This window comes from Epinephelus lanceolatus, chromosome 3 (assembly GCF_041903045.1).
Source record: "Epinephelus lanceolatus isolate andai-2023 chromosome 3, ASM4190304v1, whole genome shotgun sequence".
NCBI classification, from domain to species: domain Eukaryota; kingdom Metazoa; phylum Chordata; class Actinopteri; order Perciformes; family Serranidae; genus Epinephelus; species Epinephelus lanceolatus.
In genome coordinates this window covers 7,433,545-7,454,945 of record NC_135736.1, presented here as the reverse complement: position 1 = coordinate 7,454,945, position 21,401 = coordinate 7,433,545, and the positions used below count along the sequence as shown (strand labels likewise).

Sequence of the window (21,401 nt, the reverse complement as noted above, 5' to 3'; positions counted from 1 at the left end):
CTGCTGGGAGGGCCTTAGGACAGACAGGGGTGAGCTGCAGGAAGAGCTTGTATTTCCAAATTTTGCTGTTTTTTTTTCTTTTCAGATTTTTGTCTACACTTTCCTCTTTGTCCCTACTCATGCTTTTTTGGTAAAATGTGAGGTAATGTTAGGCCCTTAAAAATGGAGAAAATTAAAATCATGAATTTTCTTTCTTTTTTTTTTCTTGGTCACTTGGGGGAGACAGAAAAAAGTTGTTAACACACACCCCAGTCACCAGAAAAAAATGTTGGTATTGTATGTGTACTGTATGATAAATTTGCACATTTCATACATTTCAGTTGGTTTTTATTGAGACATCGCTGTTTTCCGAGATTTTGCCCCCCAAACAGAGTGCTTTGAGCAAAAACATGATATTTTCCTTACCATGTCCATAAGCAAGTGGTTTTTGTGCTTAAACCTAACCACACGTTAACCACAGCGTTGCTAAAATGTAAATGTACAGTTTCAACATATCTGCAACATAATGACGTGCAAATATATCAGTGTTTTGCAGAACATACAATGCCAATATTTTTTTCTGGCGACTGGGTTGGAACACAACACTGACGCTGAACTTACTTACACACCCAGCAGCTATCATTCATCTGGACTTGACCTATGGCTAAGCCCCGCCCTCAAACGCGATGAGCCAATCACAGTGCCTAAAACCATTCCCATACACTCGGACATTCTCTGCCTGGACGTCCATTGAAATGCATTGCAAAAAGTCAGTTTCATTCAGATTTATGAGCTTTTTCTGAGATTTGAAGTTTAAAAATAGTCAAACGGTTTGCATGGGGTACATGCAACTCCGACACAAGGTATCCTGAGAGGCTGGGCGACAGGGTGTCTTTTTTACACTTTCCTAAACCACATCTCAACCGAGAAACATGTCTTCTTTGGATAAAGTTGTGCCGTAATGTTAGACGACAACATTAACTCAACGTGAATAAGATTAACAATGATGTCTACATCTGTTCTAAGGTAAGTCAACATTGTGTTTGAGGCAACATATTGTCACTTTGCTGGAAAGAAATATAAAGTTATCTTTAACATCTCTAGCTGACGTTAGCTAAAGTTAGCCTAATGTTAGCTCCTAGCTGCATTGTTCATCATGTCACCTTGTTTGCTGGGAGGTCATTAGCCTATTTTGTTCTAGATTTTGTACTTTGGTGATCAAACATCATTGTTAGTTGTTGTCCAAAGGGTTCTAGTTAAGCTAACGTTAACTTCTGGGGCTTAGCTTCATTAATTTATCTGTAATTGCAGAGATAACAAAGGTTAACAAACGTTATGCTGAATGATTCAGTGTAAATACTGTAGCACCAAACTAACGGAGAGACACTCTTGGTAAAGATGGTAAAAAGGCTGTTATCCTTTTCTCATATTCTGAGCCAAAAACCTTAACTTCAGTGGCACTTTGATGCACCAAAATTTGATCGTTATGTCTCCAAAAATCATCAATTGCCTCCTGCAAATATACTGTGACACCTGCCATAGCGTTGGTCACTGAATATTGATATTTTGTCTGAGTGAGTGGAGGGGGGCGTGGCTTAGCCATAGGTCAATTGTGTTTCTGCCAAGTCAACATTCATTCTCTTTCACCTCTGTTTTTGGTCTCCTCCAACTCCTGAGGGAAATATCTGTCTTTTTAGCTGCTAAATGCTCCACTCAGTTCACCAGACAATCTTTAACTTAATCTGTCTGCGGTTTGCTGAGCAGATAGTGCACAGTGTTGAGAGCTTTTGAGAGCTTTTTTTAGGGAGAAAACAACGCCATGACAACAGTTAAAGTTCAGCAAAATGTTAAAGTTGCAGCCGCACAGCTAAACAATGAGCTGAAACTCACTGTAACGTGAAGGTTCGATAGGTGGTATTTAGACACTCTTCATGAGAGGAAACAGCAAGATTGAGACAGATGACTGTTAAGCAGAACTTTACTGAGGCTCCCGGCATCTGAATCACAACAACAATTACACTTCCTTGTCTCTAACCCCCATGTGACTAACCCAACCAATCAGAGGCCAGGAATGACCTAGACCAGGGTAAATATAACTGAAATGAGGTAAAACCACAGAAGCAGATTCAAGAGACTGTTTTAACTGTTTCAAAAGATGCTGGTGTAAATATCTGAACTGTAAATATGTAGATAATAAAGCACAAATATATGACTAATTGACAGCGTAAACATTGGAAATATATTTTTGGTAAATTAACTCAAATGTATAAATTAACTTAACTTTTAAATCTTACACTCACTATAAACCTCTGTAAAACCGAGAGGAGCTGCCGATTAGCGTGATAATTCTCTGTCAGCCCATTAGAGAACTCCTTCTCACATTTTCATTTGATACATTGTCATGATGATGCTTTAAATGACACCATATGAGACATTTTCAGTGGAACTGCTAACAACTGATAGACATGTAAAATGTGACAAGGGGCTCCAGCTAGAGTCTGTTTGATTTAATCTTATAAGCTTATCATGTATTTTTAAGTAAAACCTTATCTTGAAAAGTAACTATAGGTGCCAGATAAAAAGTACATTATTTCCCTCATAAATTTAATCAAGAAGAAAATAAAAAGTGGTGTAAAATGTAACTAATCAAGTAAGGAACAAGTATCTCAAAAATGACTAGCAATGCTTAAGTAAATGTAGTTACTTTCCACCACTGGTGACATTAGAAAACAACAACAAACAAGGGGACAGCCTTACAGACATTTTGCCTTCTTGTTAAAATCTAATACTCAGTAATGTAGCTGCTTTGGCAATAATGTAGCCTACATTCATGCCAATAAAGATGATTATTATTTGATGAGTAGACAGACATGGGAGAAAAGACGGAAGTAAAAAGACATTTGAGACAAAGTCCTCCAGGCAGAGAGAGAGAGAAACAGGCTGCTAGCTGGGGAATTACAAGACAGAGAGATTGAGATAACGAAAGATTTATTGAAAGAGCATGGAGGAAATAAATATGCATAGAAGCAGGAAATGACTCAGGTGAAAGTGAGCGGAGGTGACGGAGGCGTTGGTGGAGAGGCAGACCGTAAGCCAGAGAGATGCAGGCAGTTGTCACACCGAGGTTATTACAAAGCCATTCCCTTGGCTGTGATTGCACAGTTAATGGAGCGTGAAGTTTTAAACACCGTATTTTGGCAATGCTGCCTTCTAACAGCGCCTTGGAAAATGATGGCCGCGAGCAAACCAGGCTCGATTGTTGATCTGCAACTCATCTGAGCCCAGTATTAAATGCTGCCTTGAGATGCTGCTTCTGGGAGGAAAAAGGCAGCCTTTAAGTGTTTCCTATCTTGTATCCTCCCTCCCTGTCCTTTCACACAGGACTCAGAGAGAAGTTCGAAACCTGTTGACAGAGTTTCGATGGCATAATCACGAACATTACTTAGTCACCTCCGCCCCCACAACACTCCCACCACCTCCGAACAGAGATCGATGGAGTGTTGTCTGAGCCTGCGGGTTGCCAATGACAAACGGTCAGCCATCCTGACATGCGTTTGGGGACAGAAGAAGGATGAGGAACCAGAGCCGGAGGAGATGGCACAGACAAGGGTGAGGCTGACACTGGCGAGCAGGTGTGCAGCAACATTTGCACAGGTTCGACCCTGTTCTCTGTCTGCTTATTTTTACCCCTCACAACATTGTCCTCCGCTGCACATCTGCCTCATTCGACCCAACCAGCAGATACACAAGAATGTGTGAACTAAATATCCAGCACAAATGTAGACTGGAAGGCATACGCTTCAAACAAAGTGCTCGTTGGCTCATCAATCATTGTGTCTGACCATTTTAGCAACTTTCTAAAAACCAACAGTCTAACAAACATCCCTACTTCGCCCAGCGATAGGCCAGGAGTGCGTTGGTGAGAAAGTATGTAGGATTTTGACTTTTCACTCTAAGGGCTCATTTATGCTCCTCATTAGATATGAACACAGAGATGGATGGAACCTTTTGTCTATACTCTGCGTTCATTGCATTGTACTTGAGCATGCTTTCTGAAAACTTATGGATATGGACAAAACAGAGCATTACCAACGGAGATCATGGAGGCAATGTAGTGTTGTTCATGCATAATAGGACCATAGAGGATGACAAAGAAATAATAGCATTACAGAATGAATTTTTAATATTGTGAAAAGAATTCCTGGTCCACATGTCAGCATGCCTTCAAAACAATGTAATAACTTTTATATTTATTGTTAATATTACAAAAAAGAACAAGAGCTAATGGGAAATCAACACAAATGAACAACTTTGCGAACAAGCAAAAATTATTCCTTTTTTTCTTTTTCTGTATTGTGCCCTGATGGCTTTTTACGCAATTTATGTAAAGTTACGGAGGTAAGGTTTGGGCAAGTAAAGTTACAGTGGTTACGTTAAGGAAAAGAAACATGGTGAGGATGTACCTTAAAATCACTCAAGGTTCACTCAGAGTTCACGTGGTTCTAAACAAGTGTCTCCTGGGGAAAGTCCCGGGAGGAAAGACCATGGTTTTGTGACCCATCCACGACCCCAACCTGTCTCCTCACAGACTGCTAAGGACTGCTCTCTAGTTTACTCCCATCAGCACACTAGTCACATGACCACAGCCTTCCAAAATACGTGGGTTGTGCATGAATTACTGGCTCATGATTATGTGGGATATGTATGAATTTGGATGCATTACTTTTTGTAGAAAAACATACACTTTATGAGAACAGCCTGTGCAGGCAGGATTCAGTCGAAAAAATTTTGACCTCGCTTCTCAGGGCTTCCGTAATAAACTGTATTTAATTGGATCAGTTGCATCTTGCCCAATAACTCACCTGCTTATCAGCACACATACTGATTTTGGGTATCAGATCAACTAACCCTTTCTTAAGACTTGATATGAACTTGTCTCAATTGACATGAGACTTGTCTTCCACCAAAAGACTTTAAGGACCAGTGTGTAGGATTTAGGAGGATAAATTGGCAGAAATTGAATATAATATTAAAGTATGTTTTCTTTAGTGTATAATCACCTGAAAATGTGAATTGTTGTGTTCTCCTTCTAAGAAGCCATTTGTGTTTCCATAGGGAGCAGGTCTTTGTTTATGGAGATTGCCATGTTGTATCACCACGTTTCTACAGTAGCTCAGAATGGACAAACCAAACTAAACACTGGCTCTAGATAAGGCCATTTGCGTTTTTGTGTTGGCCACGTTAGTTAGAAGCCAAACTGCAATGTGCAGCACCAGACAAAAATTGACATATAACGTGAAACTGCTTTATTCAGTGTTTCTAGTAGTTGACATCACGTGGTCTGTTTGTTTAGAGAGGAAGAAGCCTTTGTGGATATTCCGGTGAAAATGTTGTGGACATCTGCATCTTATGTCATCGGAGTAAAAAAAGGTTGACTTCACATTAGCAAGTGTTGCACTAGCAACGTGCCAAAGTCTTTACCAGTTTAAATTGCCAGGTCTGTTTATTAAGGAAAGGAAGAGACTCACAATTAAATCTCCTGGATGTCTGCATCAGAAAAAGGTGAGCACACATTAGCTTATGAGAGAAAAGGGGTGAGCATACAATAGCATGTTGTGGGTGAGCCTTGTTATGCTGAATAGCGTCGGAGAAGTACTGATCTGTAACGTGAAACTGCTTTGTTTAGTGTTTTTAGCTAATCTTATTGCCTGGTCTGTTTTTTTCGGGAGAAAAAGAGACTTCTGTAGATAATTTGGCCCCCATTATAAACTTCTGAACAATAAACAGTGAAGGAATTCTGGACAGCAGAAGTTTTTGCTGGTTGCAATCTGCAATTTACTGCTACATGCCACCAAATTCCCCCAAATCGTACACACATCACCTTTAAAGACTTGTATATCTATATCTATAGGCCCAATCCCAATACACCCCTTAACCCTACCACTTGCCCCTACCCCTCTGTTTCACGTGTTCACGCATAGGGGTAGGGATGTCCCGATTCTCATTGAGGCAGAGGGGAAGGGCAGAGAGCTAGGGCTATATGGCCCTCCAAACGGAGTTTTTTCAGAGGCACACTTCAAAGCGAGTGCTACGAGAAATCTCCCAGAATGCCTTGTGAATCACCGGCAAGATGGCAGGGAAGGCTTCAGAGGTAATGAATGAAAACCATAAATGTAAGTATTTTCTTCGTAACCAAAGATTTAAAGACTATGATAACCATCGGAAATGTCGTTTCAATGTATTATATAAATTTGTTCTAACAGACATAACAAAAGTATGTTTCCCCGGCAACATACTCGTTGCGCCTTTTTATGATGTCACAGATGACTAATGATGACGTTTCCGGGTATGAAGGGTTGTCCCATTTCATAGGGGAATATTTCAACCCCTACCCCTTGTAACTTTGTTGCAAGGGGCAAGGGGCACTCGAAAAAGAGGGGTAGGGGTAGGGGCGAAAATGAGAAATGGGATTGGGCCATAGTGTCTCTTCAGTTTCTTCGGCTGTTGTCTCATGAAATAGACTTTGTAAAACACAACGTGACTCACTCAGAAGAGGTTGAGAATGATTCATGGTGAGGATGAAATTTCCCATCTCTCCTTGTGTATCGATCTTTCCAACAAGTCATCCACTTGATTTATTGCCTGTGTTTTTTTGTGTACGTTTGCCCTCAAATTTATTCCCTCATTGTCGAGTTTTCTCCTCCATGTATCTCTGAAATCTCACCTTTTACCAGGTGACAGCCCCTATATCTTCTGCCAAGCCTATTAGCCTGCTTCTTACTGCTCTCACTCTTACACAAGTGACTGGGACTATGTTCACTTGCCTCTTTATCAGATCTCTTTCTCCATTTTTCTGTGTTGCTATGTCATTTTTCTCCCAGCCCCAATTAACATAACTGGCATGCTAGCAGACCTGTAATGATAATGGTCAGGGGAATGGCCGTTATCTGGGGCTGTATGTTAGACTGATGGCCTTTTCTCCCAGCAGGGCTAATAACTCACTGTGCTTATCTTTACACTGGGTGTCTCCCAACAACCCACCCACGGCCTCACACTCATGTGCACACACACACAGACACACACATACACACACACGCAAACATGCACACACACACATTAGACAGAGTAAAACGCTTTGATCTGAAGGCCTCCAAGCTCACAGGGTGGTAATCCATTCTGACTGTGCCTCCCCACTACTTCCCCATCACTCCCTAAGCTCCCATGTGTTCCATTGCTGTGATATACACATCAGGCCATGCCAAAGCTGTTAAGCATTCTGACGAAGCAGCAGCAATCTGATGTGCCAAGTCCACGAAGGATGGGGATCCTTTTTGATTTCTAAAGCATCTCCATTTCCTTTTCCACTCAAACTCGCCTTGGCTTGCTCAAATCGTTCTCCTCAAGCCTCATAATTACCCCTCATCTCCGCATTTTCTTTCTTTCTTTTTTTTTTTTTTACTTTTCTCTCCACCCACGCTCGGCCTGGTTTTTATGTTTTCTGCAATTGCGTCGCTTTCATTCAAACACTCTTGTACAGTCATCTACTTTGCTGCCGCAGCTTCCCTCTCCACCCCTCCCCTCCATACATCAGCTTTTTCTTAGCCTACCTATGAAGTCGTTGCTCATTCCCAAGTCATAGTCCCACACAGAGATCTCCAGGGTTTTCTTCGCCAGCTGGTCCAGCGTTACTTCGTATGAAAACTCCTATGCAGGTGGTGCACACAAGAGCATATTTATATCAGTGAGTCATTAACACGAGAGTTGAAAGGAAATGAATTAGTAATTTAATTCATTTTCAGTAGAAACATGCAGATTGATGGTGAGAAAACATTCAAGGAAGGCATGTCAGATTTGAAGTAAGTCTAAAACAGTATACTTAATTGCAATGCTCATCCAAACCTCAGACACACCACAGAACATCTTGAGCTCAGTACAGCAAGATGCTGCCAGGTGTACTGTGGTTATTTGCAGAGCGGGAGACAAGTTGTACCTCATTGAATTCGGGGTTGAGAGTCTTTTTCTTCACTGATGTCTTGTACTTGGACTTTTTCCCCATGTCTGGCTGCAAGATGCTGAGGAAGTGAGAAAAAAGAGAGCAAGGGATTAAAAGTACAGAAATTCATTGGGCCCCTGTACACTCTAAAGGTTGTGTCCAACCTCAGGAAACAGCTTTAACTTTAAGAACTATTTCACTGCTGGAGATATATATATATATATATATATATATATACATATATATATTTTTTCCATAAAACTTGGCTGTCCATGCAGTAGAAAGACACAGATACTTTTGAAATTGGTCCTACATGACCAGAGAAAAAGGGCTGTGGCATTCGCTTTTGCTCAAGAGGTAGAAAACACTTCCCACAGCTTCATGACATTTACACCACACATTGCAAAAGTAAAGTCCAAAACATCATTAAGGACACCTGCCATCCCGCTCATGCTCTGTTCTCACTCCTTCCATCGAAAAAACATCACTGGAGCATCAAATCACACACCACCTGTCTCAGTAATAGCTTCTTTCCTCAGGCAGTTAGGTTGCTGAACAGTTTATGCATTCATATGCACTGCACATTGTTGCCTGTAGATTGCATACACTATATAATTTTTTTTCATTTTTTGTTAATGGGAGAAGGGGAAGGGTGCCCTTTGTGTGGGCTGGGAGTGCCACTGAGCACAAGAATTTCATTGAAATTCTTTACACATGACTAGAAACCTGAACCTACACCTACAACCAGAATACACTGTGCTGCTGCACTGGGCCAAGAAAGGCTCATGGTAGGGGGTGATGTAATACAAGTTGCCCGTCTGAAAACATTATGGTGGCTGGCTGGTGCCAAACAATCTTAAGTTCTAGTTAGAAGGTAAGCTAAAATATGTTTCTGAAAACATATGAAGTGAGAAATGACCAGATGTTCTTTGATACAACGTTATCAGCGATATGCTGAGTATTGCAATAACATTTATTGCAATACATTACTCTTTTCAACAGCAAATTTAGGAAAAACATTCTCAACATTTGTTCTAATCTAATAAGATCACAATTTTAGTCTGTTTATCTCACTTCAATCATTTTATTGTGGTAACTAGATCTTGTGGACTGAAAAATCTATTTATTATTTTAGTCAGCAACCAATAGTATAACTCGTATTTGCAATCTTACTATATAATGATGAAAACTCTGTCTGTGTGTGTCTGTGTGTCTGTTCCACGTTTTTCTCCTCACTGACTTGGTCAATCCATGTGAAATTTGGCACAGTGGTAGAGGGTCATGGGAGGATGCGAATGAAGCAATATTACATCAATTGGCCAAAGGCGGTCGCTATAGCAACCGATTGAAATATCTCATGCCCCGTATGTCGTAGAGACATGAAACTTTGCACAGAGATGCCTCTCCTCATGAGGAACACATTTGCCTCAAGAACCCATACTTCCGGTTATATAGATTTTCTGCCATTTTGAATTTTGTGAAAAACACTTAAAATGGATCTCTTCCTAGAAAGTTTGACCGATCTGCATGAAACCCGGTGAACATAATCTAGAGACCAATATCTAAAGTTCCCTCTTGGCAAAAGTTGGAAAACTTACTAAAACTGAGCTTCTATAAGGCAATGAATATTGCGGAGGGCGTGGCTCATCACATAAAGGTGTATAACATCTCAAGGGTTTCACCCATCACCACGCAACTTTGTAGGCATATGACCACACATAATCTGAGGGGACCCCTCCATTATTGACCTGATCAAACACAATGGGGGCGCTAGAGAGCTAATTTCTTATCTAGGCCTAACCGCCATATCAATTTTTACTGAACTTGGTAGATATGTAGAACAGGACGCCTCAAGGTGACTGGAGAAATTTAACTCTATTTGGCAACTGGGTGGCGCTATAACAACATAAAAATGCTTAAAAATGGCTAAAATGCAACCAATCGCTGTGGCTCCCCCTGTGGCCGAATGTTTGTTTGTTTTTTTTTCTAATTTTTGGTATGACTAAGACATGGTATGGTATGCTGTACATAATCACGGAAACTGTCAGTGTGTCATTCTGTCAGTCAGTCATTCTGTCTGTCCCACGTTTTTCTTCTCACTGATGTGGTCAATCTATGTGAAACTGCACATAGGCATTGAGGATTGGCATAGGTAGAAGGTGACAAAGCTACCAATGGGTATGGACTAGTGTAAATAATTTATATTATAAAAAAACGATACTTGCCATTTGTGTATCAATACAATATTGCAAAGCAAAATATTGCGATACTATGCTGTATCTATTTTTCCCCCATCCCTACAATACAGCAACTAAATCAGGGTTTTTTCTCTGATCAGCACGGCTTAGTTTTATCATTTGATCTGAGTTTGAGAGAAAGAGAGAGAGAGGGAGAGAAGGGGCGCAGCTCTCTCAATTCGCTTCCATAGGCATTTTGTGCCATTGGGTGGATTTGAGTTGGGCGATGAGCAGGGAGATCTGAGCACTGGTAAGATGAAAGGAAGTTTACCACAGTTCATGTACACATACTAACCACACTGTTATGATGCAAAGCTGGTTGAAAATTGGCAAAATATCCCTTAAAGGGAATAGCTTGGTATTTTGTGAAATACGCAGATACAGTAAAAATAAAACTAGTGTTAGCAGCCGGTTAACTTAGCTTGAAAACCTGAAAACATGGGTAAACAGATAGGCTTACACTCCGGGTTTTGTACAGATTAAAGAACAAGTTACAGTGAGATTTAGAAGTGTTGGTTGGTGATTTGGACAGACTCAGGCTAGCTGTTCCCTTCTTTTTCCAGTCATGTTAAGCTAAGCTACCTGACTGCTGGCTGCACATTTATTAGTGCCATGCATCCCTCTGATCCATTTTTCTAATTTAGTTTTGTTGTAATCTTTTAGGTGCCTGGTAAAAGAATTTTGATGTTTCCATCTTGGACTTCCAACCAAAATTCAAAATGGGCATTATAATGAAACACCATACAGAGACAAATGAACACAGTTTTCTGTGTAACTTTAGCATGGGGAATTGACTGGTGGGGTCATTTTCATGATACATTAACACCAGGGCTGTCAGGTTCAATGAGTTAATTCTTATGTGATTAACTCATTGAACCTGGTGTTAATGTATCATGAAAATGACCACGCCAGTCAATTCCCCATGCTAAAGTTACACAGAAAACTGTGTTCATTTTTCCTTATGTGACCTTATGTGATTAAGGTCCAAACATGACACTTTAAAAAAAAATCATGTTAATTACATGCTGCTATTTTATCCCTTTGATGCACCCTTAATTTTAGTCAAGCTGCTGCAGCAGCTTCCTGCTGCTGCAGTGATGGATAAAAAGGACACCACTGCTCTTTTGAATTGCTCCTTTCACTTTAAGTTTACAAGTCAAAAGTAATATGCACCTTGTGTCAAACAGAATTAAAATATCACCATAGTGCTTCCAGTTTGAGCTACCACCTATGAGATGAGCATACAGGTATAGCTAATCAGACTGATGTCATCAGGTAACCACATCACCAAAGATGGCAAAGCACTTTTTTGGAGTGAATGAATCACCACAGACCTCTGGATGAAGACTAACTGAAGAAGTTAACTACAGCATTTGCTGAATGGGTGACAACTGACTGCAGACCAGTTAACATTGTGAAAGACTGGGGTCTAGGGGACGTCCTCAGGTTGGCAGGTTGTGACCAGTCATATGCCTTACCATTGCAGGGAACAATAGTTTCATGCATACAGGACCTGTATGAATCAGAGAGAGCAACTGAACGGGAACTCCTGAAAAAGTGCTAATGCTGTCATATTAAATGGGATCACTGAACGTCAGTGAGTAATCAAAATGTAATCTCTGCGTAATTGCGATCCATACTGACACTGATTAGGCATTGCAATCCTTTGCCTTAACTGTTGGATATACAGAAGAACGACGCTATGCAGGAACATGCCTAGCACCTCCCCAAAGTTGCAAATTAATGGGGCATTGCAAGGAAGGTGATAATAACTGGCACAGACGGTGCACAGAATATGACAGCAGCAGCAAGACTCCTGCCACACAAACACACGCTGTGCACTGCACACAGTTTCCAGACGTCGATTGCAACATCAGTCCGTGACAGTGGTTTTGACTATGTGTTGCTGCAAACTAGTAGGACTTGCCTTACCTTGTTATATGGACTTCAAAAATTTTGAAATTCATGTGATTAAAATGTTAATGTCAATTATTGCAATAAATAAATACAATTAACTCTTTCACAGCCCTTATTAAAACTTGAAAAATCTGAAAGTCAGATCAGTTGATGTACTTCCTTCGTCTCTGAGCAGTGTAGGATGAAGGGGTAACTGTAAATAAAGGTTTGTACAACAGAGATCCTCAATTGCATTTTTCCTTTGAAACGAGGCCAGAACAATCATTATTGCTGAGATTAAAGCAATTAATCCGTTGCTTTAATCTTTTGCCCTGTTGTGACAGTGAACTTTGCTGAATGGCAGAAACAAAGGCAGACTGAAAGTTTGCAAAATCTCTCTCTGAGATAACTGTGACCCAGAAGTCTTTTGAACAAAGGCAGGGACAGTGAGAGAGTGAAAGAGGAACAGAGAGAGACAGTAGACCACAGCAAGATCGTAATCACGCCGATGTCGGAGGACTGTACGCTCCAGCGAAGAGGCAACAGAAGGATCGCTGGAGGGCAATGGGAGTCATCATCAGCATAAATTCCAAGTCAAGATGTTCAGGCGGTGAGATATCTCACTCTTTCAGCCCCCCTCCGCTAGTGACGAATCCTAGCCTGACAGCTGATGCATGAGATGGGCTTGGGGTTGTCACTGCAGAGCCGGAATCAGAGCGAGAGTGAAGGATGGAGGGATGGAGGTGGGGAAGGAACAGGAGGAGGAGGAGGAATTGATAAAAAGCAAGGTGGTGACACAAAGACTTGAGACATTATGCGCTTGTCAATGATGAAAATGTCATTTTTTTATGATATGAAATGATTGGGCTGAAGTTGTCCTCATCAGTGACAATTGTGACTTCAGGCCTCCTACTTGTTGTTGACAACAAGATGCAAGCACACAGTTTACTGGAAGTCATAACTTATTAATGTTTTCATTGTCCTGTCTTAACCACGATTGACCAAAGGGGCCTCAATATCAAAGTTTGTCCACATGAACACAGCAACAACCTGCACCTGCTGTAGGCAGCTTTATCAGCTGAGAGTTTGAAAGATAAATCTAAGGGATCACATGATGGTTAGAGTGCATTTATAAGGAACAATAGGCCTAATACATGTCACTGTTACACAAAATTCAGTTTACTTTTTCTGAATCAGTCTGAGATGGAGCAGTCATTCCCTGGCTGAATTGCTCACCACATGTATCTACATAACGAACTAAAAAAACCTGTGAAGGGAAATTGCAAGAAGAAATCACTGTATTACTCAGAGTTAGTTAGAATATTCAAATATGATGATCCTGTGGTGGGTGGGTTAGAAACAGGAGATGACAAATCAGTATATAGGTGGGAGGTGTCTAGTTGAGTCAGCTGGTGCAGCTACAGTACAAAAAGCTTAAAGGTTCAGAGTGTAAGATTCAGAGGGATTTAGTGGCACCTAGTGGTGATGATTACATATTACAACCAAGTGAAACTTCATCCAGCTAGAGTTCCTTCAGTGTTCATTGTTCAGGAGGTTTTTACCAGGAGCCAAATTATCCGCAGAGGTCTCTTCCTCTCCAGAACAAACAGACCAGGTGATTTAAACTGGTAAAAACCCCGGATAAGCACGTTGCTTAACAAATCAATGTTTCTCTGATGCTCTTTGGTGTTTTAGAGACAGTTGGCTCACCCACCACATGCCACTGTGTGCTCCCCTTTTTCTTTGGTAAAATCCATGGGCTGTTCTCACAAAGGTTCCTAGTACAAAGAGTTGCTCCTATTTATGAATTTATAAGAAAATTCCTAGAATGTGACGTTTTCTTAGAATTTTTCCTTAAAGTTAAGACTAGATCCTTGTAAAGACAAAAGTTATTCACAGAGCATCTTAAACCTTAAAAGAGCTCCTAAGGTGAAAACTGTTAGGAGTATAGAGGAGGACTTTTAAGAGGCTTAAGAGGAGAGGAGAAAATGGCAGAAAGACAAATCGGTCAGAGAAATATTCTCCAGATGCTGGATGACAGTGAGTAAATAAAATGCTACAGATTAGAGTGTGCAGGGATAATATGTGTGGTCAGTCTCATTAGGGATACGCACACATTTCCCACCCAGCACTATAACGCCAGAAATAAAATCATCACAAAACTAAGATATTTGGAAAATTGGAAAAATGCAACAGTGCAGCAGTCATGACATGTGTCTGTGTTACCCTTCCATCAGCAGAGTGATCACACTGACAATGACATCGCTGTCACAGTCAGCAGTTCCTGTGCATTCTAATCCCCATAATTACCACACTATTTAGTATGTCAGAAAAAGATTTAGTATGTACCAATGCATATGTCAAATGCAGTATGCCAAAAATACCAGGATGTTCTACTACACCCAGTCTGATTTTGCAGTTTGCAAACCAGTGTGCTTTTCTGGATATTCTGACCCACAATCCTCTGCACTCTCCTCGGCATTTTGTTTAATCTCCATGGTAACGAATATATGAGTAAAAGGGTCAAAGTTCAGGGCGTAACGTTATGAGGAAGTGGTATGTCCCGATTGTGTAGCTGCAGTACCTACTAAAAGTAAAAAGAAAAAGTATGCATCAGCTGTCATTTCATTTCCCCTGTGTGTCCACACCTTGCTCAGAGTTGCTCTGAGAACTTTCCTAAATCACTTATAAGCCAGGATTCCTTACTTAAAGTTTTTAGGCTAAGTTAGGAGCTCTCTGAGAGTATTCTCAGAATGTGTACAAATAAGACCCCAGAAGTTTAGGAGGTTTTTAACGGGCACTGAATTATCTGCAAAGGTCTCCTCCTCTGCAAAACAAACAGACATACTAAATAAACACAGACACGACAATATTCCATGTCAGCTAATACATCCCCCTAAATCCTACACACTGGACCTTATTTTCAACATTGTGATAAGTAAGGACCTCAGCTGTTTGTTGCGAATAAACACATAAAACGGTCCAGTGGACAAATTTGAATTATTATGAAAATTTGCATGAAGCCGCTCTGTCTGAAGACATTTCATAAAGGTTACTCTCAACAGCTGTGTGTCTTCTTTGGTTTATATTGCACCTGTAAAAACAGAGTTTACAAAGTGCTTGACAGATGCAACATTATGAATAAATACAAATAAAAAGAATAAAATCAATTAAAGGACAATAAAAGCAATGAAAGGATGATAATAAAGAAGAGACATAACATAGAAGCAGCTTTATAAAACAGGGTTTTAAGAAGTGGTTTAAACAAAGTCACTGATTCTACAAGCCCTATCTCCTCCACTGGGTTGTTATGAAGCTGACAGGACCTGATGGCAAAAACATGGTCACCTTTAGATTTAAGCGTCAACTTTGGAATGGCCAGAGAGGCTACCTGAGGATCTCAAGCTGCAAACTAGCTCATAGAGTGTGAGACACATCTGGCTGACAATGGGCTGAGAGCCGAGTCCAGACTATGTCACTCTTGCAACAAGGAGGAGGAGACGTCACAAGCAGGAGTAGCCAGACAAAAGCCTGGCGTGGCTGCTGGATTTCTTTCAACCCCCCAAAATCTATACATCAAAATGAAGCTAAGAATCTGTAGTTTTTACTGTATGTTTCAATTTACTTTATCTAAAAACTATTGGAAAAAAAGATTTACCTTGTATTTCAGCCAGATTGCATTTGTTTAAAATGTAACTAACAGCATGTATCAGCCATATGGAATGTTGACTTCAGCATCCTCTAACACTCTATCATGTATTTAATGGTCATTTAAACAGATGGAAACAAAAAGCACTGGGAAATAAATACAGCATTAGGGAATAAAAGTCCCCTTACATAAATATAATTGAAAATCATCTTTAAAAAAAAAGAAAAGACAAAACTAAAAAACTACATAGACTCATTTGTTTGTTTAGCCCTGTGATAGTCTGGCAACGTGTCAAGGGTGTGCCCCGCCTCTCGCCCAGTGTCAGTTGGGATAGGCTCCATCTGTGACTTCCACTATAAACTAACAATACATGTATTGGTATTGAAAAGTTCCGTACACATTACAAATGGATGGACATGTTGAACTATCCTGTGACATTTGGAAAACAAATATACAGCTTAAACTGTGTTTAATATAATGTTCTCAGTGCCACTGCACTCAACAAGGCAGTTCACATGATGGAACATGCAACATGCTGTCTCTCCCTCCCACCCCCAAACCAGAACATTCTACTCCAGTGACACACTCTGGGAGGCAGCTACGCTAAGCTAGCTTGATGTAAGATGGTTAGTAACACCATTACCAGACCAGAAACAAGATCCTCCGATAACCTACAGGTCCGGGTTTTTGGAGCCACTTCAGTTTCGCTGTGAGTTATGAGGGTAATGGTGAGAGAGAGAGAGAAGGGGTAAAAACCCACTGAGCCAAAGAACAAGCTGCCGCACAACTACAGGCTCTCCTTAGCAACTAACCAAGTAGCACAAAACCCCTGAACCAGGGAACAAGTAGCTGCTGCGTGCCTCTTGTTCTAGCCTCTCGTTCAACAGCTAATGTTATCACAAAGCACACACCCATAGCACTGAGCTGTAACTGCCAGCATATTGGCTAGGCGATTCAGTCAGAGGACTGAAAGGTACATTCGTGACAACTGTTTAGCTTGTGTTTATATGATTGTTGCATTTAACAGAGATGTTAATTCATGTATATATTTGACTGAAAGAGGTCAGAGAGTGCTTACCCAGACTTTAATGAGCCCATTTCAAGCTAGACCGTAACTCCAGCTTTACACAAAATAACAAAAGCCCAATTTATATTAGTTTTCATACATTTCAGATTTTAAAAATCAAGTGAATTTCTCTGGCATTTCTACTTTTTTGCTGTACTGAAAACATACCTAATCATGACACCACTGTACATATCGAATCAAACTGTGAATTTTGTGAACCATTACATCCCTGATATAAACCATGCCCACTTTGGGTCTTCTATCTGAATACATTTAAGGATCATTTGTTGGTTGAACAGATACAGATAATGACATCTGTGTACATTTGTGGGTGAGAGAGAGTGACTTTTGTTTGTTAATGCCCTCAGGAAGGACACACATAGACAATTCAGTAGCCAAACTGCAAATGTTCTGCACATACTACTAATAACCCCACTGTATACCTACTACACTCCAGATTATAATGTTGTTGACTTGATGACGTTACCAAACAGCCTGTTGTTACTAGTCACAGGCTCTGTTAGGCCTTTATGGTATTTTTAAAGGTCATTTTCTCCACAAGCTAATCAGCATTAAAATACCTGATGCTTATACAATGCTCTGGCTGCCTTCGCAGGGATAAAAAACGAGAAGAAAGAAAGAAATCCACTGAGCGGAGTGGCCAAACAAAGCCTCTATTTGACCAGCAGCATGTGAGAGGGTGAGGTGAGAGCCCAGGGGACGTCTCAGTCTGAGCTGCTGTGCCAAATCACATTTTACACACGGCTCCGAGGCCGTTCAGACGGGGGATTCCAATTTCCAGAATAACAAAACATCATTTGACAGCGACATTCATAATAATGATAGCATAAATAAAAAATATTCTGCACAGCAGCAACCAAACTATGGCCAAATTACCGTAGAAAACTCAATGTGAAGAAGAATTCATAGCATGGAAGGCTGGCCCATAGAGATAGGGGGGATTATCCTTTCAGTTTTTGTTGGCTGTTTCTTTAAAAAGTAGGTCATTCACAGCAAAATACAGTAAACTAACCAACCATATGTTTCTATGCTGTACACTACTATTTTGGCCATGTGTCACAAACTTCCGCTGACTGATAAGGTTAACAGGAATGACAGCTGCTCTTCTCTATAATGATGATGAGGATTAAACACTGTTCCATGAAACTATTTTGTTTTTTTCTCTATAGGGAACAGTTTGGAACTCTTGCTAAGAATGACATATATAAAGGGTGGACGAAATACAGGAACACCCAGACATAGCAAATCTCATGCAGCAACACAACAGCCTCAAAACATCTGCCACTGCCAGAGTATGTTTTGCAGGGCATACATAATGTGTTAGATATGTATTGCAGGTGTTAATGATTTTGTTGTCACCTCCTGTAACTATGCTATCTTCACATTACAACCTCATGCTACAGTCATTAGCTCACTGTATTATAGCTATTACACCTTGTTCATTTTATCCAAGTCTCTTAATCAAAATGTTCTGATCTTTTCTTTGAGTATGTTTTAAAGTTTGTTTTTCAAAATCTGTATTTTAGTGATACAATACTCACATGTCTATATGTACAGTGGCAGAGTAAGTCATTTTAATCATCTCCTGTCCATACTGGCCATAAAGCAATTCTTCCTGGCATGATTCCACTGTAAAGGATCGGGGACACAATCCAAAGTCCTTGTTCTGTGTGAAAATACTTCAGGCGAAACTAATATGAGGCTCCAGCAGTCTCATTTAACCAAATCCAGTGGGTATCCTCCAATATAAAAGTCTTCTTAATATGAAAATCCTCGTTATGTTACTATATCCTTCAATTCAGTTTCCCTACTGAATTTCATGCTAAAGATCTGTACCTTTGGAAGATACCGATTTGATTTGGCAAACTCAGACTGCTGACGCCTCAAATTAGCTTTGTGTCAGCTTCACTGTAGATTTTGTCACCCACATAAGGTTTGTCCATACCTCAGTACAGATGCTGGAGGCTTGTATATGGACAGTTGACACACACACAGCTTCTATAGACAATTGCTCCATGCATGCTCGCTAGAAAACAAGATGCCCACTTCATGATAATGAGAAGAGCATCTTTGTTTGTTGTATTTGGCTGAAGAAAAAGAAAAGTCAGAAAAGGAATATGATGCGTGACTGCTTAACCAGAATAGGACCAAGGATAAAGAATACGATACGCTACATACAGTACACAAAACAAACTTCCGGTATATTTTCCTGGCAATTTTGAAATGCACATTATGTGAACCCTGGTGGCCGTGTGGATGCAGCAAGTATGAACTGGGGTTTACATCAGAGTCACAAGAAGGGTCCTCTGTACATCCAATGTACGTATGGGCATGTGAGTACTGTAAAATGCTAGACTTGCAAGTTTTTGTCTTTTTGTTGTTTGTTTAAACCTACTAGGGAGGACCAGCTGTATAGAGCTTTGGCTTCTTGACCTCTTCTGTCCTTTTTTCTTTCATTTTGCATTTGTCTTTATGCTGTTTTCTATGTGTATATTGAATTAAATTACACCAGGTCATCTAACAGGACAGAGTTGAACACAAGCAGAAATATTGAAAATTCAACATATCTGGTCAACCCAGTCACCAGAATAAATGTTGGCATTATACTTTTATGCAAACCCACGAATATGTAACATTTGTACGTTATTATGTAGCTGACACTTTGAAGCTTTGAGGGGATTTTTAGGTGTCAACGACGCTGTGGTTAATGTGTGGTTAGGTTTAGGCACAAAAACCACTTGGTTATAGTTAGGAAGAATCATCTTTCGATCCTGGCTGGAAACACAACAAAGTTACCATAAAGCACATCTACTTTTCCTGGCACTATCCCTGATGGCTTTCCAAAACACACCCATGTTTCTTGCCTAAAACGCAGCTTGTAAAACAGTGATGTTTGTTAAAATTCACCTACGTTTGGTGCCTAAAAATCAGTTTATAAAACAGTGAGAGATCGCTATAAAGCACACGTTTCCAGTCTAAAACGCTGCTTGTAAAACAGTGATGGGTCATTAAAAAACACCCACATTTGGGGCCTAAAAAGCAGTTTAATAAAGCAGCAACAGATCACTGAAAAACACTTATGTTTCATGCTTAAAACAGTGATGAATAGCTAATACACCCATGTTTGGTGCATGAAAAGCAATTTACAAAACAGCAAAGAGTCACTAAATAACATCCACATTTGGTGCCTAAAAAAGCACAAATACACCCACGTACAGTCCCTGAAAAGCAGTTTATAAAACAATGTCAAGTCACATTTGGTGCCTAAATAGCAGTTTATAAAACAGCAAAGAGTCACTAAAAAACATCCACATTTGGTACCTAAAAAAAGCACAAATACACCCACGTAAGGTTCCTGTAACAACACAACCACGTTTGGTTCCTAAAAAGAAGTTTATAAAACAGCAACAGGTCACTAAAGCAATCTGTTTTGTTGTTGTCTCGCCTAGGTGTCACATCATTAACCATCCCCTTTATTTCTGGCTGTCAACGTCAGCTTTATATATTATGTCACTTTTAAATGTTGATATGATATATATAAAACATATACATGTAACTTATTAGTGGTTTGTAGAAACGTACATCTGTATTTGGTGCCATTACAACAATTGTACCCATGAAATTACATTTCTTCATCTCTCATCTCTCTTTGGTCTTTATGCCATTGGACCCACATGACAATTCCATAACAACTTGACAACTGAGCATGTGGTACCTAAAATCATTCTGACAGTCAGGGAGAGACGAGCTGAAGAGCGAGAGCATCCTTGTGAATGAGAGAAAGAAACAACAAAAGTATACAAGTGACAGGGAGACATGTGGGAGAGGGAGCTGGTGTTTAAAACAGGAACCAAAGTTATGACACCGAGATGCAAAAACCAACAAAAAAAATGTGATAGAAATATGAGTGACAATTGGAAAGAGGAGCTAAATATATGCCTGCTGCATTTTCACTTCACACAAGCGTTCAGAGGGAAAAAGTGAGAGAACACAGAGCTGTGAAGCCTGGCAGTGTGCTTGGTCAGCAGGAAATATCTGACATGTTTTGCACTTTTTTCTGCCTTCACCTGTCTTTTTTTTCCCCCTGACAGAATAATTTATTCTTTAAACATTTTAGGTAATGTGTGAAGAGCAGGGGAGAGGAGGGTCCTTCTGAAGGATGTAAACTCATTTAGTCTTGAAATGCTAATTTGTCCTTTTAAATAGAAGACAAATTAGTTCTGCGATAACTCTGACCTTGTGTCACTTGAATGGCTTCTAAAGGCTGCTTGAGAGAAAAGACCAATTGGAAAAGCCCTCTGGACAAATGCACAGAAATACACACACACACACACAGCACAGCACAGATCAAGAGAGACACTAAGGCATCAAGATCAGCTTTAGTTACAGATTCCTCAAGAGAACTGCTGGTGCTACAGCTGCAGGACATCGCCGCTCTGACAGTAAGCCAGAAAGCTAGCTAAGCAAATTAATTCCTTACTCCTATGTGGCTTAATAGCTCAGTGTACTCTAGAGATGTAATCCACCTATGCCAGCAATACATTCACCCCCTATTCTTTG

General features: G+C 40.2%; 1 protein-coding gene across 1 annotated transcript in view; it reads right to left on the bottom strand.

Moving 5' to 3' along the window:
* The window catches only part of doc2g (double C2-like domains, gamma), a 62,371-nt gene that overhangs the window by 5,208 nt on the left and 35,762 nt on the right, over positions 1 to 21,401 (bottom strand). The window contains exons 9-10 of the mRNA XM_033622973.2: positions 7,970 to 8,051; positions 7,587 to 7,683 (exon numbers count right to left, since the gene is read on the bottom strand). Coding sequence (XP_033478864.1) covers positions 7,587 to 7,683; positions 7,970 to 8,051 — 179 coding nt within the window. The remainder of the gene's footprint in view (positions 1 to 7,586; positions 7,684 to 7,969; positions 8,052 to 21,401) is intronic.